This window comes from Chiloscyllium plagiosum, unplaced genomic scaffold, assembly GCF_037043375.1.
Source record: "Chiloscyllium plagiosum isolate Xiang-an unplaced genomic scaffold, Cpla_swu_hap1 HiC_scaffold_5, whole genome shotgun sequence".
In the NCBI taxonomy this organism is placed as follows: domain Eukaryota; kingdom Metazoa; phylum Chordata; class Chondrichthyes; order Orectolobiformes; family Hemiscylliidae; genus Chiloscyllium; species Chiloscyllium plagiosum.
In genome coordinates this window covers 6,198,064-6,225,931 of record NW_028270143.1, presented here as the reverse complement: position 1 = coordinate 6,225,931, position 27,868 = coordinate 6,198,064, and the positions used below count along the sequence as shown (strand labels likewise).

Genomic DNA, 27,868 nt, shown 5'->3' with positions numbered 1-27,868 from the left:
CACTGGTCACAGGCCTCCAAAGATTTATTGGTTATTTCAAGATCCTTCATTTTGTCATCTTGAACTTTCACCAGGAGTTCCTTCTTTCCCTCTTTTGAACATTAGGTATTATCATTTCAACCGTACTAGTGTATTATTTCACACTTTGCTACATTTAACAAGAACTTCTGGCTATCTTGCCATCGTGTTAGCTGTCAATGGCCCCTTACACATTTTTCCTTCACCAGTATGAAATCCCCAGTGACTCACATCAGAGTTGTGCACACATGCTGTAGATGTCATTTGAACCTCTAAGGTATTGTGAATCTAAATTTTGTAAGCTTGGTGTTTTATATGTTCCAAAATCTGCCTTTATCCCTTTAAACTGGAGGAAATTTATATTGATATAACTGATATTATATTGATACAGGAGGAATTTTTGGTTCGGAAATCTTAAGGTGAAAGATGGAACTTAAAATATTTCTCAGCATCTAGTTTCATTTTGATGTATTTAAACAAAACATTAATATCAACTGTGTGAATGCATGTACATTAGTATGTTACAAGGACTTAGAGAAGGCAACTGTATATAAAAGTGACATCATATTTCTTATGATCAGCATTATAGCTGCAAGAATTACAATTTTCTTTTTTCTAAAATTGCTTTGGTTCTATATTTTTAAGAAACTAACCAGATTCTTCATTTGTTACAGTTTTAACATGGTAATACTTAGGAAGTGTAACAGACAAATATTGACAATATTTGATTTTAGTTTTACCACACTGTCAGTTTTTTTAAATTGGCTTGTATGATTTCCAAACACTATGCAGAATTGCAATTTTAAACAGAGACTACTGTAGATTCTTGTGAATCCTTTGATAATGTTATCATATAGGATATGGATATGGTATTTGCATACTCTAAGGTTGGATTAAATCTTACAGCCCAATCAACTTTTGAGTCTGATTTGTTGTGTAATTGGTGCAGTATTTGACCAGTACCATCTGAGCAAGTTTCTTTAATGTGGTATTGTGCAGAACAGATTGGGCTTTTGAAATCTGCTGTGGTCTCAGAGTGCTGAGCAACCACCCTCTGCCTAAAGTTTCAGTAACGTCTGTCTAGAAACGGTTGCTAAGGTTTTGCAGGGTTTATGAATGTGCGCTTTTGTCTGCAGCACACGTCTGCCTTGAGTGCTTACTCAGACATTTGCTAAGGCTCATTCAGATGCAGAAACCCCTTCATCACACAAGACAGCCCATTCAAGTCACATGCCTGAGGATTCAGCAGAATGGAGTGCAGCTGCTCCCACTCTGGTTGTTAACATTAGAAGCTTTTTGGCAAACTTGAGGACGTTTAAACTTTACAGCTCACAGGACCGGGCACATATTTGGGATCCTAACGCCATGCCTTCTCAGGGACTGTGGTCAGAGAGTGAACAGACATGTTCTCCTATTACACACAAAGCAAAAAAGAGCAAGAACCATCAAGAGCTTCTGGCAGTGGCACTAGGGATGAAAACTGTTAGAAGGAATACAGTGTTATGGCAACCTCTGAAACTTTTTGCCTATTCACAGATCACCTCACTTATCAGAAGAGCTGCCTTGAAACAAAGTGAAAACCATTTCAATTATGAAAAAGCTCATAATTTTAAGGTAAGATTGAATTTTACATTTCTGTCATTTAAATGCTGAATACAATTCATCTTGGCATTATTTAGTTTTTACTTTAACATACTTATTGAATAACGCAATACACTCGTGGTAATGTGACTGCTTACATGCAGTTTCACTTTTTAAACGTTTAGACAATTCCAAAATGCATCTTTTTGACTTTAATGATATACTTACAAATAAGGGGCTTTTTAAAGTAATTGTTATTTCACTGCTCTTTGACTGGATCTAGATAAAGGTGGATTGTGCTTATGTGATCAGAAATATTTCTGCAATGGAAAGTTGTAAAGCAATGGTACTTATGCTAGTGTTATAAGTACTCCACAATTACTGCAGCTGCTATCTCTTACTACTCGCTGCTGTTCACAACATAAGGTATTACTAATTAGCTTTGTAAGTAACACTAAATAAGTGTTGAGGTTGTACCAATCCCTAGCGTTTTCTTTAACAATCGGACAAACATGGTAACGTATAATGAAAACTAATTTTCTTCTTAATGTACAATGAAATACTTAAAGAAAAGCATTGCTAATCCCTTCAGCAATATTTGCTGATCACTGCAAATTTCATGTAATTGGAGATGGTGAGGGTGCAGACATTGATCGTTATGTGTCCTCGATGCTACTTCAAAATAATCACATGAAATGCATAGTAGTTACTGAGGAGTGATTCTCTTTTTCATATTTTGTTTTGGGAAAGTAAGTGATCACTGTCAACATTTTCTCAGAATGATGTGTCTGAAATTGGAAATTCTGGTGTGTGAACAATTTGGATTACGCCTTAATCCTAGTACACCTTTGTGTTAATGTTGACCTCCAATCCAGTGTACCATTGCACTGCTCTTTCAAAACAGAAAAAGAGCAACAAGATAACCATGGGAATATATTTGTGAGCAACCAACCTTGGCCTAACTCACTATGTTTGGTGTATCAAATTTCAACATTCTTGCAGTAAATATACTGAATTGTGAAACACTCTTAACCCATGACACAACATACCCTCAAGCAGTTCAGAAGGACAACTTTTCAACTTACTGAATCTGCCAGCATTTTGTTAGAACTATCCAATTGATCCCATTTCCTTGCTCTAATGAAATAATGGTGCAATAAAACAATTATTCACCCAGTCATCCTTTGGACAATAAGTGAAGTGTCTACTGGTATTTGTTCTAAGTGAGAAAATTCAATTGAACTACAGTTGACAAATTCCACATGTCTGAACGGTCTCATCCCTTGGTAGTTTAAATATCACATGGTCAGTATTTTACTTTTGCTTGAATAAACTCATTTTGTTAATGCAGCAATTATAACCACAAGTAAGGAGTTTTGATATAGGGATGAGAATTGTTGACACTCTGAGCAATCTATTTGTAAAAGAAAAACAATTCTTGCTTTATTCTCCGGAAAGCAATTGGCTTTCAGTTCTTCCATGAATTCTTTGCAAAAGTTAGCATTTTCAATGTAGGCTGAATTCCTTGTTGCATATGAAACTTTATTCAGTATCTTTAAACATGCATATTGGTTTGCTTGACAGATTGTATTTTCCTCAAATAATTTCTGTACATTCTGTACATTTCCAAACTTCTGTTTTGGAAATGGATCTTTTTTTTTCAATTATGCATGGTTATTTCTGAAACACAGAAATGTTATATTGTGTTCTATTTTTAAACTGGTGAAGAGTCAATTCAAGCTTGAATTAAATTTGGCTTTGTACATACTGAAAATGTCAATGAATAGTAAATTGATGCTTCTGTATAGCAAACCAGAAATTATCTGAAAATAAATCTTCATGGCAACCTTGCATAATAATTTAATGGTTTCACAGTGATACATCTTTCAATAGCTACAATCAATAATGAATATATTATGTTACTAACATAAATACTAACATAGTGCTTCTAGTAGTCATTACTGGAGGTTAGTGTTTCAAACTCAGTTCCATTGTAATCAAAAGAATGACAAGAAAATAATATGCAGAGCACAGATAAGGGGAATAGCAAAGGTCTTTTTCCTAGAGTAGGGGAATTCAAAACTAGAGGGCATAGATATAAGGTGAGAGAGGAAACATTTTAAAGGGAGTTGAGGGACAATGTTTTTACACAGAAGGTGATGTGTATGTGGAATGAACTGCCAGAGGAAATGGTAGATGCAGGTCTAGTTATAACATTTAAAAGATATTTGGACAGTTACATGGATATGAGCCAGATGCAGACAAATGGGACTAGTTTAGTTAGGAAACCCTGGTCGGCATGGATGAGTTGGACCGAAGAGTGTTTCTCTGCTTGTAGACTCTGTTTCTTTTTTCAGATTTTCAGCATGCAGTATGTTCTTTAATCATTTGATAAGCCCGTTTTGTAGAAAAAAATGTTTAATTAATGTTAATATTTGCAAATATATAGTCATAAACAATTTGTGACAATTGTATCTTAGAGCATTGAATTATTTTAATTATTTGTAAGCTAATATCCCAATATTATTGAATCATCGATCAGGTTTATCGAGCTGGTAGTTTGATAGCTCATAGTTCTGGTAATTCACAGTGAAGTTACAGTATGGAACAATGTAGGGACATTTTGTTCTTTCCATCTTAACTGATCAAACATCACATGAACATTCTTGTTTTGACAAGTTACAGGGTAATAATGACAGCATTGTGTCTGTCTTCCTACAGAGGATAGGAAGAGGTAGTATTAAAGTAGGAGGAAGAGGTAGTATTAAAGTAGGAGAAAGAGATTAAAAATTTAAAGCTTATAGGAACTTTTATTATTAAAAAAGGAATATGAATCCAAATTGAAGCCAGAATCGATCAATGGTGATTTGTTTTGCCCCCATAGATCGATGACATCATCTGGTATTTTGGGCATGTTTTGTCGAAGGTTAAAATCAAAGTACTGCAGATACCAAAAATCTGAAACAAAGAATTCCGGAGAATTTACAGATGCTATCAGATCTGCTGAGTTTCTCCAGCATTCGAAGGTTATCCATTTTGGAGTGCAAATTGATAAATCAGAGTTTTTATTTAATGAATAAATTAGTGGAGACACTAAATCAGATAGCAATCCACGTACAAAATCACTAAAATGTTATCATTAGAGAAGGAAGTTAGTCAGAATAACCAATGAACATAACCTTTCCAAACACAGTGCTAAAATATAAAGGGGAGAAAATCTTCCTACTATTATACAAAGACCAGATTAGATCTGGGTAGTATTCTGGCCAATATTCATTTCTCGATCAACATCATGCAAAAAAAAAGATATGCTAGTCTGTATTACACTGTTTGTGATTGGCATTTCCTGTGTGTATTGTTTACTTTGAGTTTTTTCACAAGATGTGGGGTATCTCCAGTTAGGCCAACGTTTATGAACCATCTCTAATTGTTCATGAGAAGTTGGTAGTGCCTCTTGAACCACTAGGTACACCCACATTGCTGTCCAAAAAAAATAACAATGTAATATATATTTGGTGGTGTGTGGCTAGTATTTATCAAAATGTGAAAGATTAGTCTGCTTAATATATTATTCACTTAGGCTGAGATTTCTTCATCCTTCTGTTTATTTCAATCAAGATTGTCCCATCAAACCTCCTTCAACATCTTTATCTGCAAAATTCTTGTTTGACATAGGCACTTTAAGCATAGGTAGCTTGGGTCAGAATTCACCTGTTCTAATATTCTTTAACTATGGAGTTTTGTGTTCAAATTTCCTTCTCCTCAACATGGTTATAACAGAAATGTAACTTATTTCCAGTAGTCCTTCAATAAGTGAGCATTTTAATTCTTTTTGCCAGCACTTAGCATTTCAACCAAATTCCTGCGCAAGATAGGTTTTCTTCACTTGAACTTTCTCTAAACTCTCAAACTAACCTATGCAACAGAGCACCTATAAAAAATCTGAATTACACTGCTACGTATAAATTCTCTTCTGTATCCATGGATGTTATCCTGTAGAATAACTGTAGCCAATGCACTCCTAATTTTCTTCTGTACAATATTTTGCATTTATGAGAAATGAAATCATCCAAAGAGCTCACATCTCTCTTTGTCAAGTTGCACCACCTGAGCCTCTGAGTCAGAAGATGACAGTTTCAAGCCTCACATAAGTACCTCAGCTCCTTGTATAACTGAAGCATGGAGCAGTAGCGTATTAAATGTGATGTTAAATTGAGGCCTACCTATCTCTTTGGCTAGTTGAAAGAAATCCTCTGGTGATTTCCATGCACATTATGGACTACTGCATTTGCCATCACATTTTCATAAGAATTAATTGGCATTAAAGCAATTTTAGATTTCTTGAGGAGATGGAAGACAATGTATAATGTAAGCTCATTTAAAAAAATTACACGTTTATCACTTTCTTTGATTTGCATGTCCAATATTTGACATTTCTATGTTTTAAACGCCTCCATAGGGTTGGCATTCACAGATTACAGCAATATTTTGGTAGCTGTTTTTTTAAATGGAATGGCAAATTCTTTCAGCTTTATAATTAAGTTTTCATGAATGAAGAATGATTCTCTCTCCATTATAGTCTTCATAAAAAAGTTTTTTAAAAAATTTGACTTGAGTCCAGACAATGACCTTCTGTGCAAATTCTTAACATAGTTAGCATTTAATGTCAATAGATCTTATTGTTGCCTTCCTGCTGAGATTCTTGCCTCTGGTGCTGATTAATGAAGCCAATCAAGTTAAATGGCTGCTGATAGCAAGTCAAGAATGGTAAAATATTATAAAACCCGTGAAGGAGTTGAAAGATTTGATCCAATAACTAAAATAGTTTAAAGGTTTGTTACATTTAAAATCTCAACTTTGTAATGAATATAAGAGGGCTTTTTTTTTTCTCTGATGTTCAAATGTTAGTGGGAGGAAAACTGGATGGGGGTATCTGTTGTCAAATTGTTATCCCAGAAACTGCTGTATTAAATTTTCTTCACTCCTAATTGTAATTTCAATCACCAAATCTTCACCATGCTTTGTGCAAAAATCAACAAGACGGAAAGGATTTGGGGTCTATTCCAACTGGAAAAGAAATGGTTGTAGGGAGAGCAGTACAGTTCTTAATGAACAATTGGATGAATATTTGAAACAAATAATATGAGGCTATGAAGAGTATGTGGAGCAGTGATATTAGTCAAAGGAAAGTGCTGGAAAATGCAGAAGACTTGAAACATTAAATACTGCAAATAGTCAGTAGATCAAGTTATGTCTTTGTGAATTCTGATAACGAGGCCACATGGTTGTGAAATTGGGGCAGTATGGTGGCTCAGTGGTTAGCATTGCTACCTCCCAGCATCAGGGACCTGGCTTCAGTTCCTGCCTCAGGTGACTGTCTGTGTGAAGTTTGCACATTCTCCCCGTGTCTACATGGGTTTACTCCGGGTGCTCCGGTTTCCTCTCACAGTCCAAAGATGTGCAGGTTAGGGTAGATTGGTCATGCTAAATTGCCCGTAGTGTTCAGTGCATTAGTCAGTGTAGGGGAATGGGTTACTATTAAGGAGGTCAGTGTGGACTTGTTGGGCCAAAGGATTTGTTTCCATACTGTAGGAGTATAAAGGGTTATATCTAAAACATGAACATTCAGTTTTTGGGGAGTATGCTGCCTGACTTACTAAGTGTTATCAACAGTTTGTATTTGTTTTTGCAGTGGGATTAATATGTAGATTTCTCCAGCTAAGAGCTGATGCAAAAATGCTGACTCCACTGGTTAATTCTGGTGCAGATTCTCAATGTTCTTTCATGTGCTACCAAAGCAATAATCATAAGGAATCATAAGGAATAGGAACAAGAGTAGGCTGTTCGGTCCCTCAAGCCTGTTCCACCATTCAGTAGCATGGCTGATCCAATATTCCTCACGTCCACTTTTCTGCCCTATTGGATACCATAAAGATCACTCATTGGGTCTCAGCCATTTATAATCAATGTTTATGACTTTAATGAAGGGACAGTACATAAAGTGTTGAAGCTGGTGATGTAAAGTTATCTGGGCAAATAAGCAGGCTGGAGGAATATAAAATGGCCACATAACAATATGGACTGTTTGGGTAATGGGCAAGAACATGACAGATAAAATATAACATGGTGAAGTATGAAGCTCAATACAATTTGAATGTGAGAAGCTGGGAAATACATGCATTCAGAGGGACCTGTGAGTGAACCACTTGAACTTTTAACAATTAATGATTGTACTATAAACAGCTTTATATCACAGAGGCATTATTTCAACCTGAGTTCCACCAGCTGCATTGGTAAGTTTCAGACCCATGTCCCCAGAGCATTAGCCTGCATTCCTCGTCCAGTGACATGCCACCATTTCTCCCTGAGAGTATAAAAGTAAAGCAGTATAACTGCAATTATGGAGGACCTTGGTAAGGTCACATCTGGAATATCATGTGCAGTTTTGATCTCCTTACATAGGCAAGCATGTACTTGCCCTAGAGCAGGGCCTCTTAAAACTGCTCAGGACACATTGTGGGGTCATAAGCTAAAATTCTGGTATGCCGAGCTCTGCAGTGACCATGTCGTGGCGTTGCAGTCAGGTTTGTAATAGCTGTGCTTGGTGCTAACAGGCCCTACCTCACATGCTCTCCCCCCACAACCCCAAACATTCCTCCTGTAGTTTTTACTGAGGAGTCAATCCCCAAGCCTCAAAATGGGGTGAAAGTCAGCAAAAGGTTTGGGAAGCATAGCCCGAGAGGGAATGCAATAAATGTTCCCTATATTTATTCCTGAGTTGTGAGGGGATTGTCCTATGAGGAGAGATTAAGTTAACTCAGTTTATAGTCCCAGGGATTCAGGATAATGATAGGATCTTCCTGTGACTTGACCGGGATGTTGAGAAAGTCTCTCTCCTGGTTAGGGAATCTAAAACATGTTGTCATACTCTCAGAAAAAGGAGTTGGCCATTTAGGACTAAAATGGAGGAGAATTTGTTTCCATTCCAATGGTTGTGAATCTTTGAAATTGTCTATCCTGGAAGGTTGCAGATGCTCAGTCTCTATGTCTATTCAAAACAAAGATAGTTAGATTTTTGGGTGCTAAGGGAATTATGGGATACCAGCAGAGACCCACAAAACATTTGTCTCGAATTAGTTTGGTTATTGCAATGGTAACTCTTTAAATACAGACTTTCTTTTCATTCTTTCACAAAAAAAAACTGTAAGGGAATCCAAACTTCTCACTTTTCAAAAAGTTATATAAAGCTGTCCACATACTTAAAATTACCCTGGCAATATACATTGAACTTATTTTTCAGCCTGGCCTTGTGACTTGAATATAAATATAAATATGAACATCTAATTGAAAACTGTTGTCACTTTGGGCTGATAAGACAGATTTACTTCTGATGAGCACAATATTACTTGAGGATTCTATTTCCTTGAAATGTGCCTCTTATAGTTTCAGCATATATCATCAAAGAACACAGTCCCACAGCTACCCATGTTGTTCCATGATTGTGTTGGTATAGATTAAAGTTTCATCGCAGTGTTAGAGTTGTTCTTTTCTTGAGTCCAGGTTTTCAGAGTGTCTTGCATATTTGAGTTAATTTAATCTTCAGTTATAATATAAAGAATAGCTTTTGTATAATGAATTGCATCAAATAATTATCCCCATCTTTATGCCACAATTAACCAAATCCATTGTTTGATCCTCCCCTGTAACGCTGTCCTCATTCAATGCAAATCCATTCTTCCCATTGTCGTCCCTCTAATGTTATTTCTATCGCATCCCTTCCTTCCAATTTCCCATAGAAATAATTTCTCCAGCTGTTGTTTCCTCACACATGCTTACAGACACACACAGCAGTATTACCAACCATTGGCAGCCAGACATGATGAGCCTAAAATAAGGTGCTGCAAGTTTGTTAAGGCAGAAGTGAATTGTTAGGCACAGAAAGCACTATTGTTTAATGCAAAATAGTTTTCTCTTGGGGCCAGCTGTGAAAAAGTAGAGATAAAGCTTCCTAGTCCTATAAAGACAGTTTCATATGTTGATCCCCACGGTGTGCTTTGTGATCAGCACTTTAGTGTGTTCCATCTGTCAGACCATCTGGCTTCAACCTTCATTCCTTTATGCACCTTTGTGTTTTTCAGGTTCATACATTCAGAGGTCCTCATTGGTGTGAATACTGTGCCAACTTTATGTGGGGTCTAATCGCTCAGGGAGTGAGATGTTCAGGTAGGGTCTCATTTTATTCTCTACAATGAGCTATCCTTTTTTAAAAAAATTATTTACAAAAGCATTGATCAGTCAGTACATATTGTTTTGCATTAAACATATTTTTCTCTTTTTAGTCAAGATATGTAAATAACCATTATTTAAGATAGAAGTTTAAGCTCATGTTTCTATGGAGGAAAGGTGAATTTACATTTGAGTGAAACCAATGAGTGAGTGCTATAAAAATGTTACTGCAAGAAAAGGTGTTACCTGGAAAGTTATCAGTTACTTTTAAGAAAGCTGAGCTCTTTAAATGCAAATCTTTAAATATTTCTTGCTGGAACAATATTTCACGCAGCTGTCTGTTTTTGCAGGTAACATTGTGGAAACAATAAAATGTTTCTTTTTTTCAAAGTTGTAAAGAGTACAGCAACATCATTGTTATGATCTGTCCATTTTAATGTGCTTTTTACTGTACTAGATATAACCATTTCAGTTTCAATCTAAACTGTTATACTTTACTGTGAGAGTTACCTCCTTGTCGATAATTTATAAAAGTAAAAGTAGAATGACACTGAACAAATGTAGGCTTCTGTTTAGTGGGCCTGGATTGTTGGACAGTTTGAGGCCCTTGGGTTGTTGCAAGATCATTTTATCCCACTATCAATACAACCTACTGACCTAACTCAAGCAAGTGAGAGATGTTTGTATGTGATTACACACTCTTCACTCTCTGTATACTTGTAAGTTACTGTACAAACAGTGTGAAACTCTGTACTTTACAGTTTTTTTTTTAGATTGTAACCTTCTTTACCAGAAGGTCTAATTTAAATGAATAAATAAATGGATCTTGTTCAACATAATGCAGCATGAGACTGTCCTTAATGGAGGACTCCCCATATTTTGTTTTAATAGATAAATGTACCATTATAAATTGTGTATATATATATATATATATATATGAGCATGAATAATGTCATTCAGATAATCAGTGCTCAGTGCACTGAAAAAGATAACACTGACCTGATTGATATCTGACTAATAAAAACCAGACAGAATTCAAAATGAGCTTGAACTGGAATGGAGCTGCTTCCTCCAAGGTCTTAGTGAATTTATCCAGTGAGTAGCCTGGCCACGTACAACAGGATGGTTTAAGGTTCAGTCCCCGGTCTTTGCCAAGTTAGTTGATCTCTGCCAAATCAGAGATATGTACCATCACTATATCTGGCCCAACAAAGAGGCTTTTACAACAGTTCTTCATCCTAATTACTGTTCAACAGCTCCATTGAACAGTCCACGCAGCACGTGTAAACATTGCTCGAGAAAATAATAGGCACTGTCGTAGTGCCCCTTTTGTTAACTTGCTTGACAGCACTCATTGTTGAGTTCAAAAATGGCTTGGTAAGGTTACTGGAGTGCAACTGGTACTCCATCAAGGAATTACCAAGATGAGAGTGTAGTTAATTATTGAAGATAAAAAAGCACATGAAAGTATCATTATTGTAAATTTAAAATTGTAAATAAGTCAAAAGTGCACAGAGATATTGGTTCAAAACATACTGAAGTATTACAATGAGGTATCTGAGGGCTGAAATACCTAGTTTATGAACATATTAACCATGGAATATCTTCACTCAAAGGCAGTTTAAATATGTAATTTATTATTTATAAGTTATATGAACATAAATGTTTTTTTTCAGTATTCAGTTTATAGTTTCATCATTTTGGAGATGAGAACCAGTTGTAGAGTGCACCAACACAAACTATCAGTTCTGATTACCTAGTAAGGCAATAAATACTGTCAGAATTTTAATATTTTTGAACTTATCTTTATGCAGACACTTTTTTTTTATAAGTGGTCATTGTTTCTTGTAATAGAAAGATTATGCTTTTAGAATAATCTGTCCAATGTGGATTTGTTTGACCCAGTGTCACTTGTAAGAATAATCTATTGGATTTAAGGTATTTTTTTGCAACAACATAACATTGTTTCAGTGGTCACTCAAAAATTACAAACATGACTGGCTGAATGAGCTACTACTGCTCCTATTTTGTGTGCTCCTTAAAAAAAAACATTGGAGACTTTTAAAAAATTCAAATTAAAAATAACTTGCCTGTACTGTTTCTGTCCGTCTCTTTTATCCCCATCTCCCTTAATCTTTCTTGTATTCCGCAGGTTGTATTTTTGGTTTTTGTACATCTAATCTAACTTACCTTTTCTGTTTCTCACTTCCAAACTTGTGATCTGTGCATAAAGATTTTTCAGTGTGGTTGGTTGGTGAGACTTTTTGCCAATGACCCTGTTTGCCGATCCCCTCTAGAGGGCACTGTACTGAAATGGATGCCAAATTAGAGGAAGTTTCCATGGATAGATTTTCTAAATGTCTCTTGAGCAGCTGACAGCAGGCAACATTCCTTGGTCACTGACAGCAATGTGCAGCCCCTTGTGTTTTCCTCTTTTGGATCTGGTCTGTCATTTGTTTTCAGCATTTTCTAGTTTTATTTCAGTTTACTAGCATTTCCAATTTTCCTCATTATTCATCGGAAGCAAGTTGTCCTTCCGCTTCTTTTGAAACAAAGGCTTCAAGAGCAGTATCGCTCAAAAATGAAGTTCAGCATTTAAGTAACCTAATTAGGTGGAAACTGCATGTATGTCTGTTAACCGTAAGCCCTACTAACAAGTTTCCAGACATATAGATCTGTGTCTCTAGCATAATCAGATATTGGCAATTGAGATGCAAATAATATATTTAGACTATAGGAAACACCTGAAACTTAGGAGTAAGGTGTGCTTTGATTAAGAATATTGTTTAAGATTTTAATCAAAACAGGTAAGTCTCAGTGAATTTTGTATGACAATATAAATTCATGCTTCAATGTTTGATTGAAACAAGTCAAACAAGTTTTATCTTATTCTAATGCCAAAGAAACAGTAGAAGGAGTAGTTCAAAAATCATACTATCTCCCTTTGAAATGGAGAATGGGCACAATTTTGTAAAGAGACAATAAATAACAAGAGTTACATTTTAATAATTCCCACAACCACTCTCACCCCTCCCCCTGCCAACTGATTCCTCTCACAAGATGACAGGACAATGTCACTCATTCATGAGTGAGGCAAGTTTATAGAGGTAGAGAATGAATGTCATCCTTAGTTAGGGAGGAGAGTTGAGAAAACATGCTGCTTGAGGTTTTATTTTATTGAACTGTATGAGTTTTGTGTCAGGGACTCTGTGAAAGGTCCCAAGTGAGTTGGAAATTTCCATGCTGTTAGAACTCAGTTATCTACTAAATCCAACAAATTCCTAAGTGTTGGATTCTAAGCTGTGGGAAAGTCCCAAGAGCTTGGAAGTCAGTATAACCCCAGTGCCGTTAATTATTCAGTATACCTGAGAGTGGGAGTTGGAAAGTTCACAAGTTCAAATTTTTTTGATGCAACTGATTTAAGGTATGATCAAGACAAAACCATATGCTGGTTGTGTCTATGTGTAATTACTAGAAACAGTTTCTGGACTCCAGGCGAGTGTAGATTCAGAAAAGGAAGGTGATTGATTAAAACTTGAGCAGTCATTGCAGTCAGGATTGAATGGCTTTTGAAAGGGAGTGGGCTAGACAGAGTAGATAGGGAGAAGCTGCATCTACTCATAAAGGGAACAGAAATGAGACAGCATAGATTTAAGGTCATATGCAAAAGAAGCAAGGGTCATGTGAGAAAAAGTGAGAAAAACTATTCACACAGTGAATAGTTAGGATATTGAATGTACTATCTGGAAATATGGTGTAGATAGGGTCAATTAAAGCACTTGAGGAGATTGGATGATCATTAGGATAGAAATAGTGTGCAAAGATAAGGAGAAAAGGCAGCAGATTGCCACCATGTAATGATGTCTGTTTGAAGAGCTGGTGCAGTCACAGTGAGCCAAATGGTCTCTATGTTGTAACAATTCTGAGATGGAAGAAAGTATGTGTTGGAAGGGTAAAAAATATGGAAATCTTGCTTAGTTGGAAGAGTTACAGAACAAATATCTTAGTTTAGATTTGGCATGCTTCTGAGAGGGAGAAAGAACACAAAAATATTACTCAATTCATTGCTCTTGTAGAGAGCATTGATCAAAACACGATCATCGAGTTATAAAATGTACATCATGTTGAATCTTGCCAAAAGTGGCACTTAGTCAATTTCTGCTAAGTTTCATCAAGGGTATCGCTCCATGAAGCCGAATGAGTCTTTTTCATTCTATGTTTCCAAACTCACTTCATTATCTATGCACCACTCCTCTATGAACACCCCAGCTTGTCATTTTATCCCACTTGCCACAGGCAGCTGTATTTACCACTACCAGGATATGATTAGATTAGATTCCCTACAGTGTGGAAACTGGCCCATCGGCCCAACAAGTCCATACTGACCCTCCGAAGAGTAACCCACCCAGACCCATTTCCCTCTGACTAATGCACCTAACACTATGGGCAATTTAACATGGCCAATTCACCTGACCTGCAGGTCTTTGGACTGTGGAAGGAAACCAGAGCATCCAGAGGAAACCAACACAAACGCGAGGAGAATGTGCAAACTCCACACAGACAGACGGTTGCCTGAGACTGGAATCGAACCTGGGTCCCTGGCTCTGTGAGGCATCAGTGCTAACCACTAAGCCATCATGCTGCCTAAAACCATAATCCCTTAATCCCTGCTTTTGTGCCATCTTTAAACTCTGACAGTGCACAGGATCAAGTGTGGCAGTCTGGAGTTGCCCATTATCATGCACATTGTGGGAGAGCAACCATAAACCAGTGCTTCTCACAGCATAATGATAATACATCTGACACTTCCCTACACAAACAAGGGCACAGTTTTACATCTATCACAGTGTAAGAACCAGTCTGCATGATTTACCAGTCATTAGCCACATCCCTTCTTATAACTCTGTCTTACTATTCTTTCCCCAATGCCCAGTGTAGCCCATCATCTTATCATTGGTCAGTGCGGAACATCACATTTCAGAAAAGCCTTCATATTGTCCAAAACATTCAGTTTTATTTATCCAAACAAACAAACATACAGAAACTGACTGTGGAACAGAAAAGACCATTTGCCTTTTGAGCAACAATTTTGCAGCCAATAATGATCAATGCACCCAGGTCTCATCTGTTGGAACTGGGTGTCCTGCCTCATTGGGGTAGTGTGCTGGAAATAAACCCTGCTATTCCTGGAGTTGTCATTAAAGTTAATGTCTTAGAAGAAATGTATAAAATCCCCAGATAACCTGCATTTCAGACCCATGTTGATAGAAATCATCACTGTTTAGCACAGATTATGAGATTCTAGCAACAGGTAAACAAACTAAATTAATTTGAATGAACTCTACAAATTGAAACTCGAAACTCCCCCATGACTTACACATACAAACATAAATATAAACAATATCCCCTTTACCCATATGGAAAAAAGACCATTGCGTAATCTTTGTTCACTAGATGTGTTGGGTTGACTCTTGCTGATTGGAAGATTTCTCCTGAACCTTCCTTTTTCTGAGTGCTTCCACTGGTTTGCAAAGAGCACAGTGAGGCTAGTTCACTTATGAGAGGTTTCTGACATATCCACTTCAAACAAGTGCAGCTTCTGCTGAAGGAAAGATAAGCTTGTTTTCTTCAAGTTGCAAGTGGCTTACTGCAGAGAACTGAGTGAGTGATTTTGACTGCTGCAAACCTTTTAGGTTTTTAGCCAGCCTGACCAGCTTCTGTCTGTTTGGTTCACAGCCCCAGCTGTTGAGCTACCTGACAACCGATCGCATGGTTGGTCATTGATTCTTTGGACTAGAAACCAGTTATCAACGGCTTCACTTGTAAACTACCCATCGGCTTTCGTTTGCATATTTCTGGAACCTAGTATATATCCTGCACTTGAGGAAATTAGCTATGTTGCCAAAGCCGACAGCCTGGGTTGTGGCACTGAACTCCTCAAGATAACTGACGTCATCAAGATGGTAGCAGCGTAGGTCTCTTGTGCAGGAGCTTGTCCTCTCTGAACACGTTTCTCTTTTCTTGGTTTGTCTTTACTATATACTGTATACCTGACTCCCCTTTACTACCATTGACAGCGAGGCAGTAGAGGAGGGATGGCAGCACACGCATTGCTGATGATTGATGGATTGTCTTTATGCTATATCTTTCTTTTTTTTTATCTTAAAACTATTCAAACAGTGTCGGATCATGGCAACAGTGGAAAAGCTTTTCACTGTATTTTACTGCTTCTCTCACTGTAAAATACACGTGACGATAAAATCAATCATTCATTCATTCAGTCATTCCTCCGGGAACAATGAGATGAAGCAGTGTGATCTGGGTCAGATTGTATCGGTAACAGTCTTGATGCATTTGTTGGTTGAGGCTGAGAGATTCCACACAAATGCCAAGTGATCCATGGAAGGAGCCAGTTTCACAAAGGTTTAGAGCAGTTGCTACCTCAATGGCCACTAGGATCGCCTTCATATTTGTTGGCCCCGCTCCAGCAATTGCTGTAGTTCTGTGATAGTGTCCTAGAGTATCCTCTGCCTGTGGCGGCACTGTGCCTCAGTCAGTTGGAGGAAATGGTGTCAAGGAGAACAGATTCTGGGCCTCCTGTACCTCCTGTAAGGGCGTCTTCGTGGGGATGCTCTTCGGCAGCCATGGGGGTTGCTACTGATCCCTGTGCTGGCTGGTGCAACTGGTCTTCCAACTCCTCCATGCCTTCATTGCATCACGGCAACAGTGATGATAACCCCTGCATGGCTAGATCCATCAGTTATGCTTACATTGAATCTGTGTGGGGAATGTAAGAAACAGAACAGGTCCTTAGTAAAGTGAGCGGTCAGGATTTGCACCAGTCGCAAACAATGGTTTCTCAATGATATGGGGTACAGTTGACTGTGCCGCACTTTTCATTTTCTATGTATCAACTGTACACTGGGACTAAAAGAGATCCTACTGTCTCACCATTCAGCTTGCAAGTAACCTTACGCAACACATCTTGCAAGCCCAGTATTCTAGCAGCAGTCTTGATGTGTTAGCTGTACTTGACACACCACGGCAAACCAAAGGGTGGTGACCTGGACAACAGCTGACCTTGGAGGAGCATCTTGAACATGAATAAATCTAGAATGCTCAGTTGCAAACTGTGACATCACAGTATTGGAGGTAGTAATTCTGCCAGGCAATACTATGGGCTATTGGTGAAAGAATATGGGTGGAAGTGCAGTGCTATCTTCTAGGCAGTGGACAGCAGAATCATGCTCTACCTCCTATAATCTCAGAAATCCTCATAATCTTGGACGTCAAATTGCTTCTCTGATGTGATACTATGCATGTCCACTGGCACAGTGTAAACCACAGCTATTATACCAGCAGTCTGAGCACTTACTCCAGGGCTTAAACTTAGGTGTCTGCTGCTTGTGTTCTACTGGACGCTGGTGACCATGACTGAGAAATTGTGAGATGAGAGATCATCATAATCACTATCGTCTTGCTCTTCACCCATTGCTTGACCAACTTGGTATCTGCAAGGAGAAAGACAAAAAGATTGTGATTTGTTGGGCTGGGGAGAGGTGATGTTGTTATAAGGTACAGGTTGCATGCTTTTGCCAGCCACAACTTACAAGTTGGAAGAGATTATGATTTGAAGGGTAAGAGAAGGGGTGCAGTTTATGTACGAGCATGGCCTCAACAATGTCTGCCTCATTAACAATACGTAGGCACTCCTGCTCCCATCCAATTACCTCCTGTTGCCTGTAATTAGGGGCCACTATGGTTTAGAGTCATAGAGATGTACAGCACAGAAATAGACCCTTCAGTCCAACTCGTCCATGTCAACCAGATATCCCAACCCAACCTAGTCCCACCTGCCAGCACCCAGCCCATATCTCTCCAAACCCTTGCTATTCATATACCCATCCAGATGCCTTTTAAATATTGCAATTGTACTAGCCTCCACCACTTCCTCTAACAGCTCATTCCATACATGCACCACCCTCTATGTGAAAATGTTGCTCCTTTGGTCTCTTTTATATTTTTCCCTTCTCACCCTAAACCTATGCCCTCTAGTTCTGGACTCCCCCACCCCAGGGAAAAGATCTTGTCTATTTATCCTCTTTCCATGCCCCTCATGATTTTATAAACTTTTACAAACTTCTATAAGGTCATCCCTTAGCCTCTGATGCTACAGGGAAAACAGCCCCAGCCTGTTCAGCCTCTCCCTGTAGCTCAAATCCTTGTAAATCTTTTCTGAACCCTTTTAAGTTTCACAACATCCTTCGAATAGGAAGGAGACCAGAACTGCACGCAATATTCCAACAGTGGTCTAACCAATGTCCTGTACAACCGCAACATGACCTCCCAACTCCTGTACTCAATACTCTGATCAATAAAGTAGAGCATACCAAACGCCTTCTTCACTATCCTATCTATCTGCAACTCCACTTTCAAGGAGCTATGAACCTGCACTCCAAGGTCTCTTTGTTCAGCAACACTCCCTAGGACCTTACCATTAAGTGTATAAGTCCTGCTAAGATTTGCTTTCTCAAAATGCAACACCTCACATTTATCTAAATTAAACTCCATCTCCCACTCCTCAGCACATTGGCCCATCTGATCAAGATCCTGTTGTAATCTGAGGTAACTTCCTTCGCTGTCCACCACACCTCCAATTTTGGTGTCATCTGCAAACTTACTAACTATAACTCTTAAGCTCACATCCACCCATTTATATAAATGATGAAAAGTAGTGGACCCAGCACCAATCCTTGTGGCAATCCACTGGTCACAGGCCTCCAATCTGAAAAACAACCCTCCACCACCACCACCCTCTGCCCTCTGTCTTTTACCTTTGAGTCAGTTCTGTATCCAAATGGCTAGTTCTCCCTGTATTCCATGAGATCTATCCTTGCTAACCAGTCCCCCATGGCGAATCTTGTTGAACGCCTTACTGAAGTCCACATAGATCATGTCTACCACTCTGCCCTCATCAATCCTCTTTGTTTCTTCTTCAAAAAACTCAATCAAGTTTGAGAGACATAATTTCCCACGCACAAAGCCATGTTGACTATCCCTAATCAGTCCTTGCCTTTCCAAATACATGTACATCCTGTCCTTCAGGATTCTCTCCAACAACTTGCCCACCACTGACATCAGGCTCACTGGTCTATAGTTCCCTGGCTTGTCCTTAGCAGCTTCCTTAAATAGTGGCACCACATTTGCTGAGACTGAAGGTTGGCTAGAGGCCCAGCATTCACATTCCTAGCTTCCCACAGAGGTCTAGCATACACCTGATCAGGTCCTGGGGATTTATCCACTTTTATGCATTTCAAGACATCCTCCTGTGTAATCTGGACATTTTGCAAGTTGTCACCATCTATTTCCCAATATTCTGTATCTTCCAGGTCCTTTTCCACAGTAAACACTGATGCAAAATACCCCCATCTCCTGCGGCTCCACATAAAGGCTGCCTTACTGATCTTTGAGGGGCCCTATTCTCTCCCTAGTTACCCTTTTGTCTTTAATGTATTTGTAAAAACCCTTTGGATTCTCCTCAACTCTATTTGCCAAAGCTATCTCATGTTCCCTTCTTGCCCTCCTGATTTCCCTCTCAAGTATACTCCTACTGCCTTTATACGCTAAGGATTCACTCAATCTATCCTGTCTATACCTAACATATGCTTCCTTCTTTTACTTAACCAAACTCTCAATTTCTTTAGTCATCCAACATCCTCTATACCTACCAGCCTTCCCTTTCACCCTGACAGGAATATACTGTCTCTGGACTCTTGTTGTTTCATTTCTGAAGGCTTCCCATTTTCCAGCCGTCCCTTTACCGGCGAACATCTGCCCCCAATCAGCTTTTGGAAGTTCTTGCCTAACACCATTGGCCTTTCTCCAATTTGGAACTTCAACTTTTAGATCTGGTCTATCTCTTTCCATCAAAAATTTCAAACTAATAGAATTATGGTTGCTGGCCCCAAAGTGCTCCCCCACTGACACCTCAGTCACCAGCCTTATTTCCCAAAAGTAGATCAAGTTTTTCACCTTCTCTACTAGGTATATTCACATACTGAATCAGAAAATTTTCATGTACATTCTTAATAAATTCCTCTCCATCTAAATGCTTAACACCATGGCAGTCCCAGTCTAAGTTAAAATCCCTTACCATACCAACCTTTTATTCTTACAGATAACTGAAATCTCCTTAAAAATTTGTTACTCAATTCCCTCTGACTATTATAATACAATCCCAAAAAAGGTGATCATCCTTTCTTATTTCTCAGGTCCACCCAAATAACTTCTCTGGATGTATTTCCAGGAATATCCACCCTCAGCACGGCTGTAATGCTATCCTTTACCAAAAATACCATTCCCCCTCCTCTCTTGCCTCCCTTTCTGTCCTTCCTGTAGCATTTGTATCCTGGAACATTAAGCTGCCTGTCCTGTCCATTCCTGAGCCATGTTTCTGTAATTGCTATGATATCCCAGTCCCATGTTCCTAACCATGCCCTGAGTTCATCTGCCTTCCATCTCAGGCTTCCTGCATTGAAATAGATGCAGTTTATCTGCCCTACCCTGTTCTCTGCTTTGTATCTGCCAGCCCTGACTGTTTGATTCTCTTCTTTTCTCAACTGTACCAGTCTCAGATTGATCTCTTTCCTAGTTATCTCCCTGGTCCCCCCCACACCCCACATAGTAGTTTAAATCCTCCCAAGCAGCTCTCTCAAATTTCCCTGCCAATATACACGTCCCCTTCCAATTCAGGTGCAATCCATCCTCCTTGTACAGGTTACTTCTATCCCAGAAGAGATTCCAGTGATCCAAAAATGTGAATCCTTCTCCCATACACCAACTCCTCAGCCATGCAGTCATCTGCTCTCTCCTCCTATTCCTATCCTCACTAGTTCATAGCACTGGCAGTAATCCAGATATTACTATTCTCAAGGACCTCCTTTTTAAAACCCTGCCTAACTCTCTATAATCTCCCTTCAGAAACTCAACCTTTTCCCTTCCAATGTCATTGGTTCCAATGTGTACAATGACCTCCTGCTGGTCCCTCTCCTGCTTGAGAACATTTTGCACCCTCCCTGAGACATCTTTGATCCTGGCACCAGGGAAGCAACACACCAATCTGATTTTTCACTGCTGGCTGCAGAAACGTCTGTCTGTGCCTCGGACTAGCGAGTCCCCTAACGCAATCGATCTCTTGGAACCGGACGCACAGCTCATTGCATTCGAGCCAGTCCCGATACCAGAAACTTAGCTGTTTGTACTACATTCCCCTGAGAATCCATCACCCCCTACATTTACCAAAACAGCATACCTGTTTGAAATAGGGATAGCCACAGAAGACTCCTGCACTACCTGCATACCTCTCTTACCTTTCCTAGAGTTAGCCCATCTGTGTAACTGTTTCTGTGACTTTTCTCTCTTCCTATAACTGCCATCCATCACGCCCCCTTGTTCTTGTAAATTCCTCAATGCCTCTAATTGTCACTCCAGCCGAGCCATTCGATCTGATAGGATTTGCAACTAATGGCATTTATTGCAGGTATAATCCTCAGTTACATGTAAACTGTGCCTAAACTCCCACATGGAAGATGGAGAGAGAGAGATATGTTAGTGAGTATTGTACAGTGTGTTTGAATGATGTGGCTGTAACAGCTGAGCAGCTAACAACACACACGAACTGTGATGTGTGGGTGTGGCATTTGCAGTAATGTTATCAGGAGGGGTTCAGTTTGTGAGGATGCCAAGGTACATATGAATGTCATGTATGATTTCTAATTGATAGAGATTGTTGGTGATGAGTAAAGGAGGGCGTGGTGAATTGAGCAGTTTGAGGGTAGTGATGCCCTTGGTAGAATCTGACCTTTTAAGACACGTCAATTGATTGTGAAATAAGGCCACATAAAATAGGAACAGGATTATGCCATTTGTCCCCTTGAGCCTGCCCCACCATTTAATAGGGTCATACTGTTCCAACACTCAAGTACACTTTCCTATCTTTTCCCCATAACTCTTGATTCTACTACTCATCAGGAATCTATCTATACACAAGAAGTCTGCCCCATAGCTCTCTGTGACAAGTAGTTCCAAAGACTCTCAACCCTCTTAGTTTTAAATTGGTGCCCCTTTATCCTGAGATTATGCCCTCTGGTCCTCGACTCTCCCATGAGGGGAAACATCCTGTCAAACATTTACCCCTATTAAACCCTTTAATAATCCTTTATCTTTCAAAGAGATCACCTTTCATGCTTCCGAAAGAGTAGAGTCTCAACATATTTAACATTTGCTCATAAGACAATCTCTCCATAATGGGACCATCCTAGTGAACCTTCACTGAACTGCCTCCAATGAAATTATACCTTTCTTTATATAAGTCATTGAACTTCTTGCAGTCCTTCCTTAATATATGTTCTAAGGCTGACTGTTGGCATTGACCATGGCTATTCTTTTCCATTGGCCTTTGGGCAAGGAGAGTCCCCTTGCATATAAACAAAAATCTTTCCTTCTGTCCACCTCCTTCACCACGGCCTCCAGTGCAATATCTGAAAACACAGGAATCATTTTCTCTTATAATGCAACTCCTCAATGTTTCCCAGATTAGAATCACTTCCTGCAAAGTTCCAGCACCTGCTTGAGTCACAACATAAGAACTGGGAATGGGAGTAGGTAGTTCATCCCCTCGATACAATTATGGCTGATCCCATCTTGGCCTCAACTCCACTTTTTTGCCTGCTCTCTATAATCCATTAACCCATTAATAATTAAAAATCTATCTGTCTATCTCCTTAAAATGTACTCAGTATCCAGTGTCCCAAAAATCCACCACAGGCCTTTGAGCAAAATAATTTTTCCTAATCAACTGCCCATTATCTGAAAGCTATGGCTTCTTGTTCTGGATCACCCCAGGTGAGGAAACATCCTTTCTATACCTGGTTGTCAATCCCCTTTAATTTAGTTATACAATCTCCTCTCAACCTTCTAAACTCCAGAGAATATAAGCCTAAGCTGCTCACTCACTCTTCTTAAGACAAAAGCTCTGGTGTCTGGAATCAATCTAGTGAACCTCTGCAGAACTCGCACGGTGGCTCAGTGGTTAGCACTGCTGCCTCACAGCACCAGAGACCCGGGTTCAATTCCAGTCTCGGGTGACTATCTGTGTGGAGTTTGCACATTCTCCCCGTGTCTGCGTGGGTTTCCTCCGGGTGCTCCGGTTTTCTCCCACAGTCCAAAGATGTGCAGGTCAGGTGAATTGGTCATGCTAAATTGCCCATACTGTTAGGTGCATTAGTCAGAGGGAAATGGGTCAGGGTGGGTTACTCTTCGGAGGGTCGGTGTGGACTTGTTGGGCCGAAGGGCCTGTTTCCACACGGTAGGAAATGCAACTACCATCCCTCCTTGAGGGGACCAAAATACTCCAGATGTGGACACTACTAATGCTTCATACAGTTGTTGTAACACTTCCCTACTTTTATAATTTATTGCTTTAGTAATGAATGCCACAGTTCCATTTGCCTTCCTTATTACCTGATTTACCTACAGACTAGTGTTCTGCGATTCATGCATGAGGACACCCAAATCATTCTGCACCAAAGCACTCTGAAGTTTCTTTCCATTTAGATAGTACATTACCTTTATATTCCTCTGAGCAAAATGGATTACATTAATGGTTTATCCACATTAAATTTCATCTGCCAATTTTAACAATCGTCTAAGAGGATAGCTTTAATGTACATATTGGAGTTGTATAATTAATCATTTGTGTATTGCTTTTCACTGTTTTCATTGAATGCTGTGTTATATCTTTTTTAAGCAGTGTTGTGTCAAACAACCAACAGAACTGCTTTTCTTGCCAAGTGAAACTCATCTGAAATGAAAGCCTTTTTTTCTTAATTGTATAAACCAGTGTAACTTGAAGATTGAGGATTGCTCACAATTGTCCTTGGTATGACCAAAAAATGTTTTTCAGTAACCTGTCATAGATAAGTGGTTAGAAACAAAACAATGTGAATGGCAGAATTCTTTCACTTTTTACTCCCCTTTGTCAATTTTGAAATATTTTTTTTTGCCATTGACTCATGAAGAAGGCATTCAGGACATGTGTAAGACTTTTGCCTTTATTTGAAACCACAACACGACATAAATGAATGTGTAGGTCACAACTCTGACTATATGTTACAACCCAGTTACAGTTGTCTTTTCAATTTAAAATAATACTCTGTCTGAATTAGTTTAAAGTTTATAATTGCTGACAGGTCCATGTTCTAACAATTGCCAAAAATAATGTAAAAAAGAACTACTCGTATATCAATAGCTTTTAACTTAATACTAATCCTAAGCTCCAAAAATAATTTCTTTAAACAATTTAAAATAATTGTTTCTTGTCTTTTCCTCCTCTTGACTATTCTCTAAATGTTATCAATACTTGACTTTTGATATGTTTTGTTTTATAAAGAGAAAACCTTTCCTTACTACTACTTCCTCCAGACATTCACCATTCATTTAAGAATTGTAAGTAACTTGCACAGTTAGTTTGCCTTCTAACTTGGTGAGGTATGATCTGCTTTAGTGATGGTATACTTGAACAAACATTTAGAAAAATTATACAATTAGTGCAAAGCCAATCACAAATGTATTTCTGAGCCATGTAACAAAAGCCCTGAATAATTATACTCCTGTTGGTTTTTGTTCCAGACTGTGGACTGAATGTACATAAGCAGTGTTCAAAACTTGTACCCAATGACTGTCAGCCTGACCTCAAGAGAATCAAGAAGGTGTATAGTTGTGACTTGACAACACTTGTAAAAGCACACAATACCCAGCGGCCAATGGTGGTGGATATGTGTATTCGAGAGATTGAAGCACGAGGTTTGAAAATACTCTTCATAATGCTGCAAAATATGAATTTATTGTAATGTTTGCTTGCTTAGTATATCTAAATGTAGTTGGTGCATTTTAGTTATGCTTGTCTTGCATTGCCATGGAAACAGAGAGGCTGACTTATATTTTAATAGGTACTATCCTGTCATGTTTTTGTTATGTTTACATTTTATAGTATCATATGATAACCACACTTTATATTAATGGTATCCATAAAAGGAAAATGATGATATGGGTAAATAATCAGGAGACATCAAAGGAAGGTCAGTGCCCTGCAACAAGCCAAGAAGCACCAGTGAGCAGTTCCATTGGTTATGCATCTCAGTTTGTTGTCGTTCATTGTAACTGTTGTAGAATCAAAGAATAACACAAACGTATTCAAAATAATGGATGGATTACCTTCTTGTTATCATTCTTCTACCAATCATTTTACTACACAAATGGTACCATTAAGTGCAAATCATGTTCTTGGGGAGGTGAAGGTGTAAGAGAGTTAAGAAAGGTAGTATATGTAGTACTTGTGAATGATTGCATCAAACAAATTGCAGTTTTTTTTTCAGAATCTTCTCAATTGTTAATAGGAATAATATAGTGCACTATATTGAATCCAACAGCAAAAAACAACATATGAATCTAACTAAATAGCTCAATGAACAATTGAAAACCCTATGTAGTATAGTCTGTCTGTTTCATTGTACAACTTTCAGAAAATTCCTCAAATTTACTGTTTATGCTTGGGATATTTATAAGTAGATCAAAAAAATGTAATAAAAGTGATCTAAACATGTAGCAGAGCAAGCTTGTCTAACACATGGCTTAATAAAAATGTTTTCTCTTCAAAGGCAAAAGTTTATTGGCATGTTCATTTTTTTTCTGGCTGTACCTGTAGTGATCATTAGACAACAGTTTTTTTCTGTTATATGAAAGGAGGATGTATGATTAGCATGTGGTTTCCAAAGCGTATGGGTGAAGAGGGTACAACAGTGTATGGGATGAAAATATTGTAGTGCAAATTTTGAGTGTTGTGGGCTTATTGATGCGATCAATGGCTTAAAAATGTACTTTAAATGTGAAACGTATCTTTGTTTCAAAAGCATATACCTCGAAGAAAGTTTATGCTTTTTGATGTTTGATTTTCAGTGAATAGAAGAGATAATCATGTAGGACATGTTTTTCCTTCTAAAAATCAATAAGCTAATAGATAGGCATTTTGACTTTTTCTTGCTGGAGTATTGTCTTGAATTCTGGAGGTTTGCATTTATCGCAACCTGAGAATATTCATGGGTGTGCTTTGAAAACATGCACTTTAAGCTTCTCAATTTCCCCACTGTACGTAATACAAGCAATAAAAGAACAATTTTCACTTTGTTCAATAGGTTTGAAATCCGAAGGACTTTACAGGGTCTCTGGTTTTACTGAGCACATTGAAGATGTTAAAATGGCATTCGACAGAGGTGAGTGCAATCCTTTATCTTGTGGTTTTATCTATGAAACGAAATATATATTTCAAGTTATCAGTTTTGTGAGTTTTCACTTTGCCTTCACTTCAAGATAACAGTGCAATAACAAGATTCCACTTCATATTTGTGGAAGCTTTATAAGAGTCATGGAGATGTACAGCACAAAAACAGACCCATGCTGACCAGGTATCCCGACCTAATCTAGTCCCACCTGCCAGCACCTGGCCCATATCCCTCCAAACCCTTCCTATTCATATACCCATCCAGATACCTTTTAAATGTCGCAATTGTACCAGCTTCCACCACTTCTCACAAATCAATCCATACACCTAACACCCTCTGGGTGAAAAAGTTGTCCCTTAATCTCTTTTATATCTTTCCCCTCTCACCCTAAACCTATGCCCGCTAGTTCTGGACTCCCCCACCCCAATGAAGATACTTTGTCTATTTATCCTATCCATGCCCCTCATGATTTTATAAACCTCTATAAGGTCACCTCTCAGCCTCCAACACTCTAGGGAAAACAGCCCCAGCCTATTCAACCTCTCCCTGTAACTCAAATCCTCCAACCCTGACAATATCCTTGTAAATCTTTTCTGAACCCTTTCAAGTTTCAGAACATCTTTCTGATAGGAAGGAGGCCAGAATTGCATGCAATATTCCAAAAGTGGCCTAACCAATGTCCTGTACTGAATACTCTAACAAATTAAGGAAAACATACCAAACTCCTCCTTTCCTCTTCTATTTCTAGCAAGATCTTAAACACAAATTTGACAACTAAATTTATGATTTGCACTGTACACACCAGTTCATATCTCCATTAATATTTATTTAGTTTTAGATTTGTCATGGAACTCAGTACTCTATTTGACCATTGTTGAATTCCAGGGTATCCTCACTTAAAGTCACGGTTGTGTTCCTCAAAATTGCAAGTTTAAACAAGGCATTAATTCTTATAGAAAGTTGTTTTTGAGTACTGTGTCCCATAGAGTCATAGAAATATACAGCATGGAAACAGACCCTTTGGTCCAACTTGTCCATGCCAACCAGATAACCTGAATAAATCTAGTCCCATTTTCCAGCATTTGATCCATATCTCTCTAAACCATTCCTTTTCATGTACCCATGCAGATGCTTTTTAAATGTTGTAATTGCACCAGCCTCCACCACTTCTTCTGGCAGCTCATTCTATACACTTACCACCCTGTGTGTGAAAAAATTGCCCTTTAATTCCCTTTTAAACCGTTACCCTCTTACCTTAAATCTTTGCCCTTAGTTTTTGACTCCCCACCCAGGGAAAGACCCTATCCATGCCCCTCATGATTTTATAAACCTCTATAAGGTCACCCCTCATTCTGTGATGCTCCAGGGAAAATTCCCCAGTCTATTCAGCCTCTCCTTATTGCTGAAACTCTTCAACCCTGACACCATCCTTGAAAATCCTTTCTGAACTCTTTCAAGTTTCAGGAGAAAGTGAGGATTGCAGATGCTGGAGATCAGAGTCGAGTGTGGGGTGCTGGAAAAGTGCAGCAGGTCAGGCAGCATCTGAGGAGCAGGAGAATCGATGTTTCCGGCAAAAGCCATTCATCAGGGGCATTTGCCCGAAACATTGATTCTCCCTCCGATGCTGCCAGACCTGCTGTACTTCTCTTTCAAATTTCACAACATCTTTTCAAGAGCAGGGGTCCAGCATTGCACACAATATTCCA

General features: G+C 38.7%; 1 protein-coding gene and 1 long non-coding RNA gene across 2 annotated transcripts in view; one reads left to right on the top strand and one right to left on the bottom strand.

The window, feature by feature from the left end:
- The window catches only part of chn2 (chimerin 2), a 363,855-nt gene that overhangs the window by 324,293 nt on the left and 11,694 nt on the right, over positions 1-27,868 (top strand). Inside the window, exons 7-10 of the mRNA XM_043689521.2 lie at positions 1,555-1,632; positions 9,738-9,822; positions 24,514-24,687; positions 26,076-26,153. Coding sequence (XP_043545456.1) covers positions 1,555-1,632; positions 9,738-9,822; positions 24,514-24,687; positions 26,076-26,153 — 415 coding nt within the window. The remainder of the gene's footprint in view (positions 1-1,554; positions 1,633-9,737; positions 9,823-24,513; positions 24,688-26,075; positions 26,154-27,868) is intronic.
- Positions 14,772-27,868, bottom strand: part of LOC148149864 (uncharacterized) — a 50,058-nt gene continuing 36,961 nt past the window's right edge. The window contains exons 2-3 of the long non-coding RNA XR_015757153.1: positions 17,201-17,336; positions 14,772-16,602 (exon numbers count right to left, since the gene is read on the bottom strand). This is a non-coding gene — a long non-coding RNA (uncharacterized LOC148149864). The remainder of the gene's footprint in view (positions 16,603-17,200; positions 17,337-27,868) is intronic.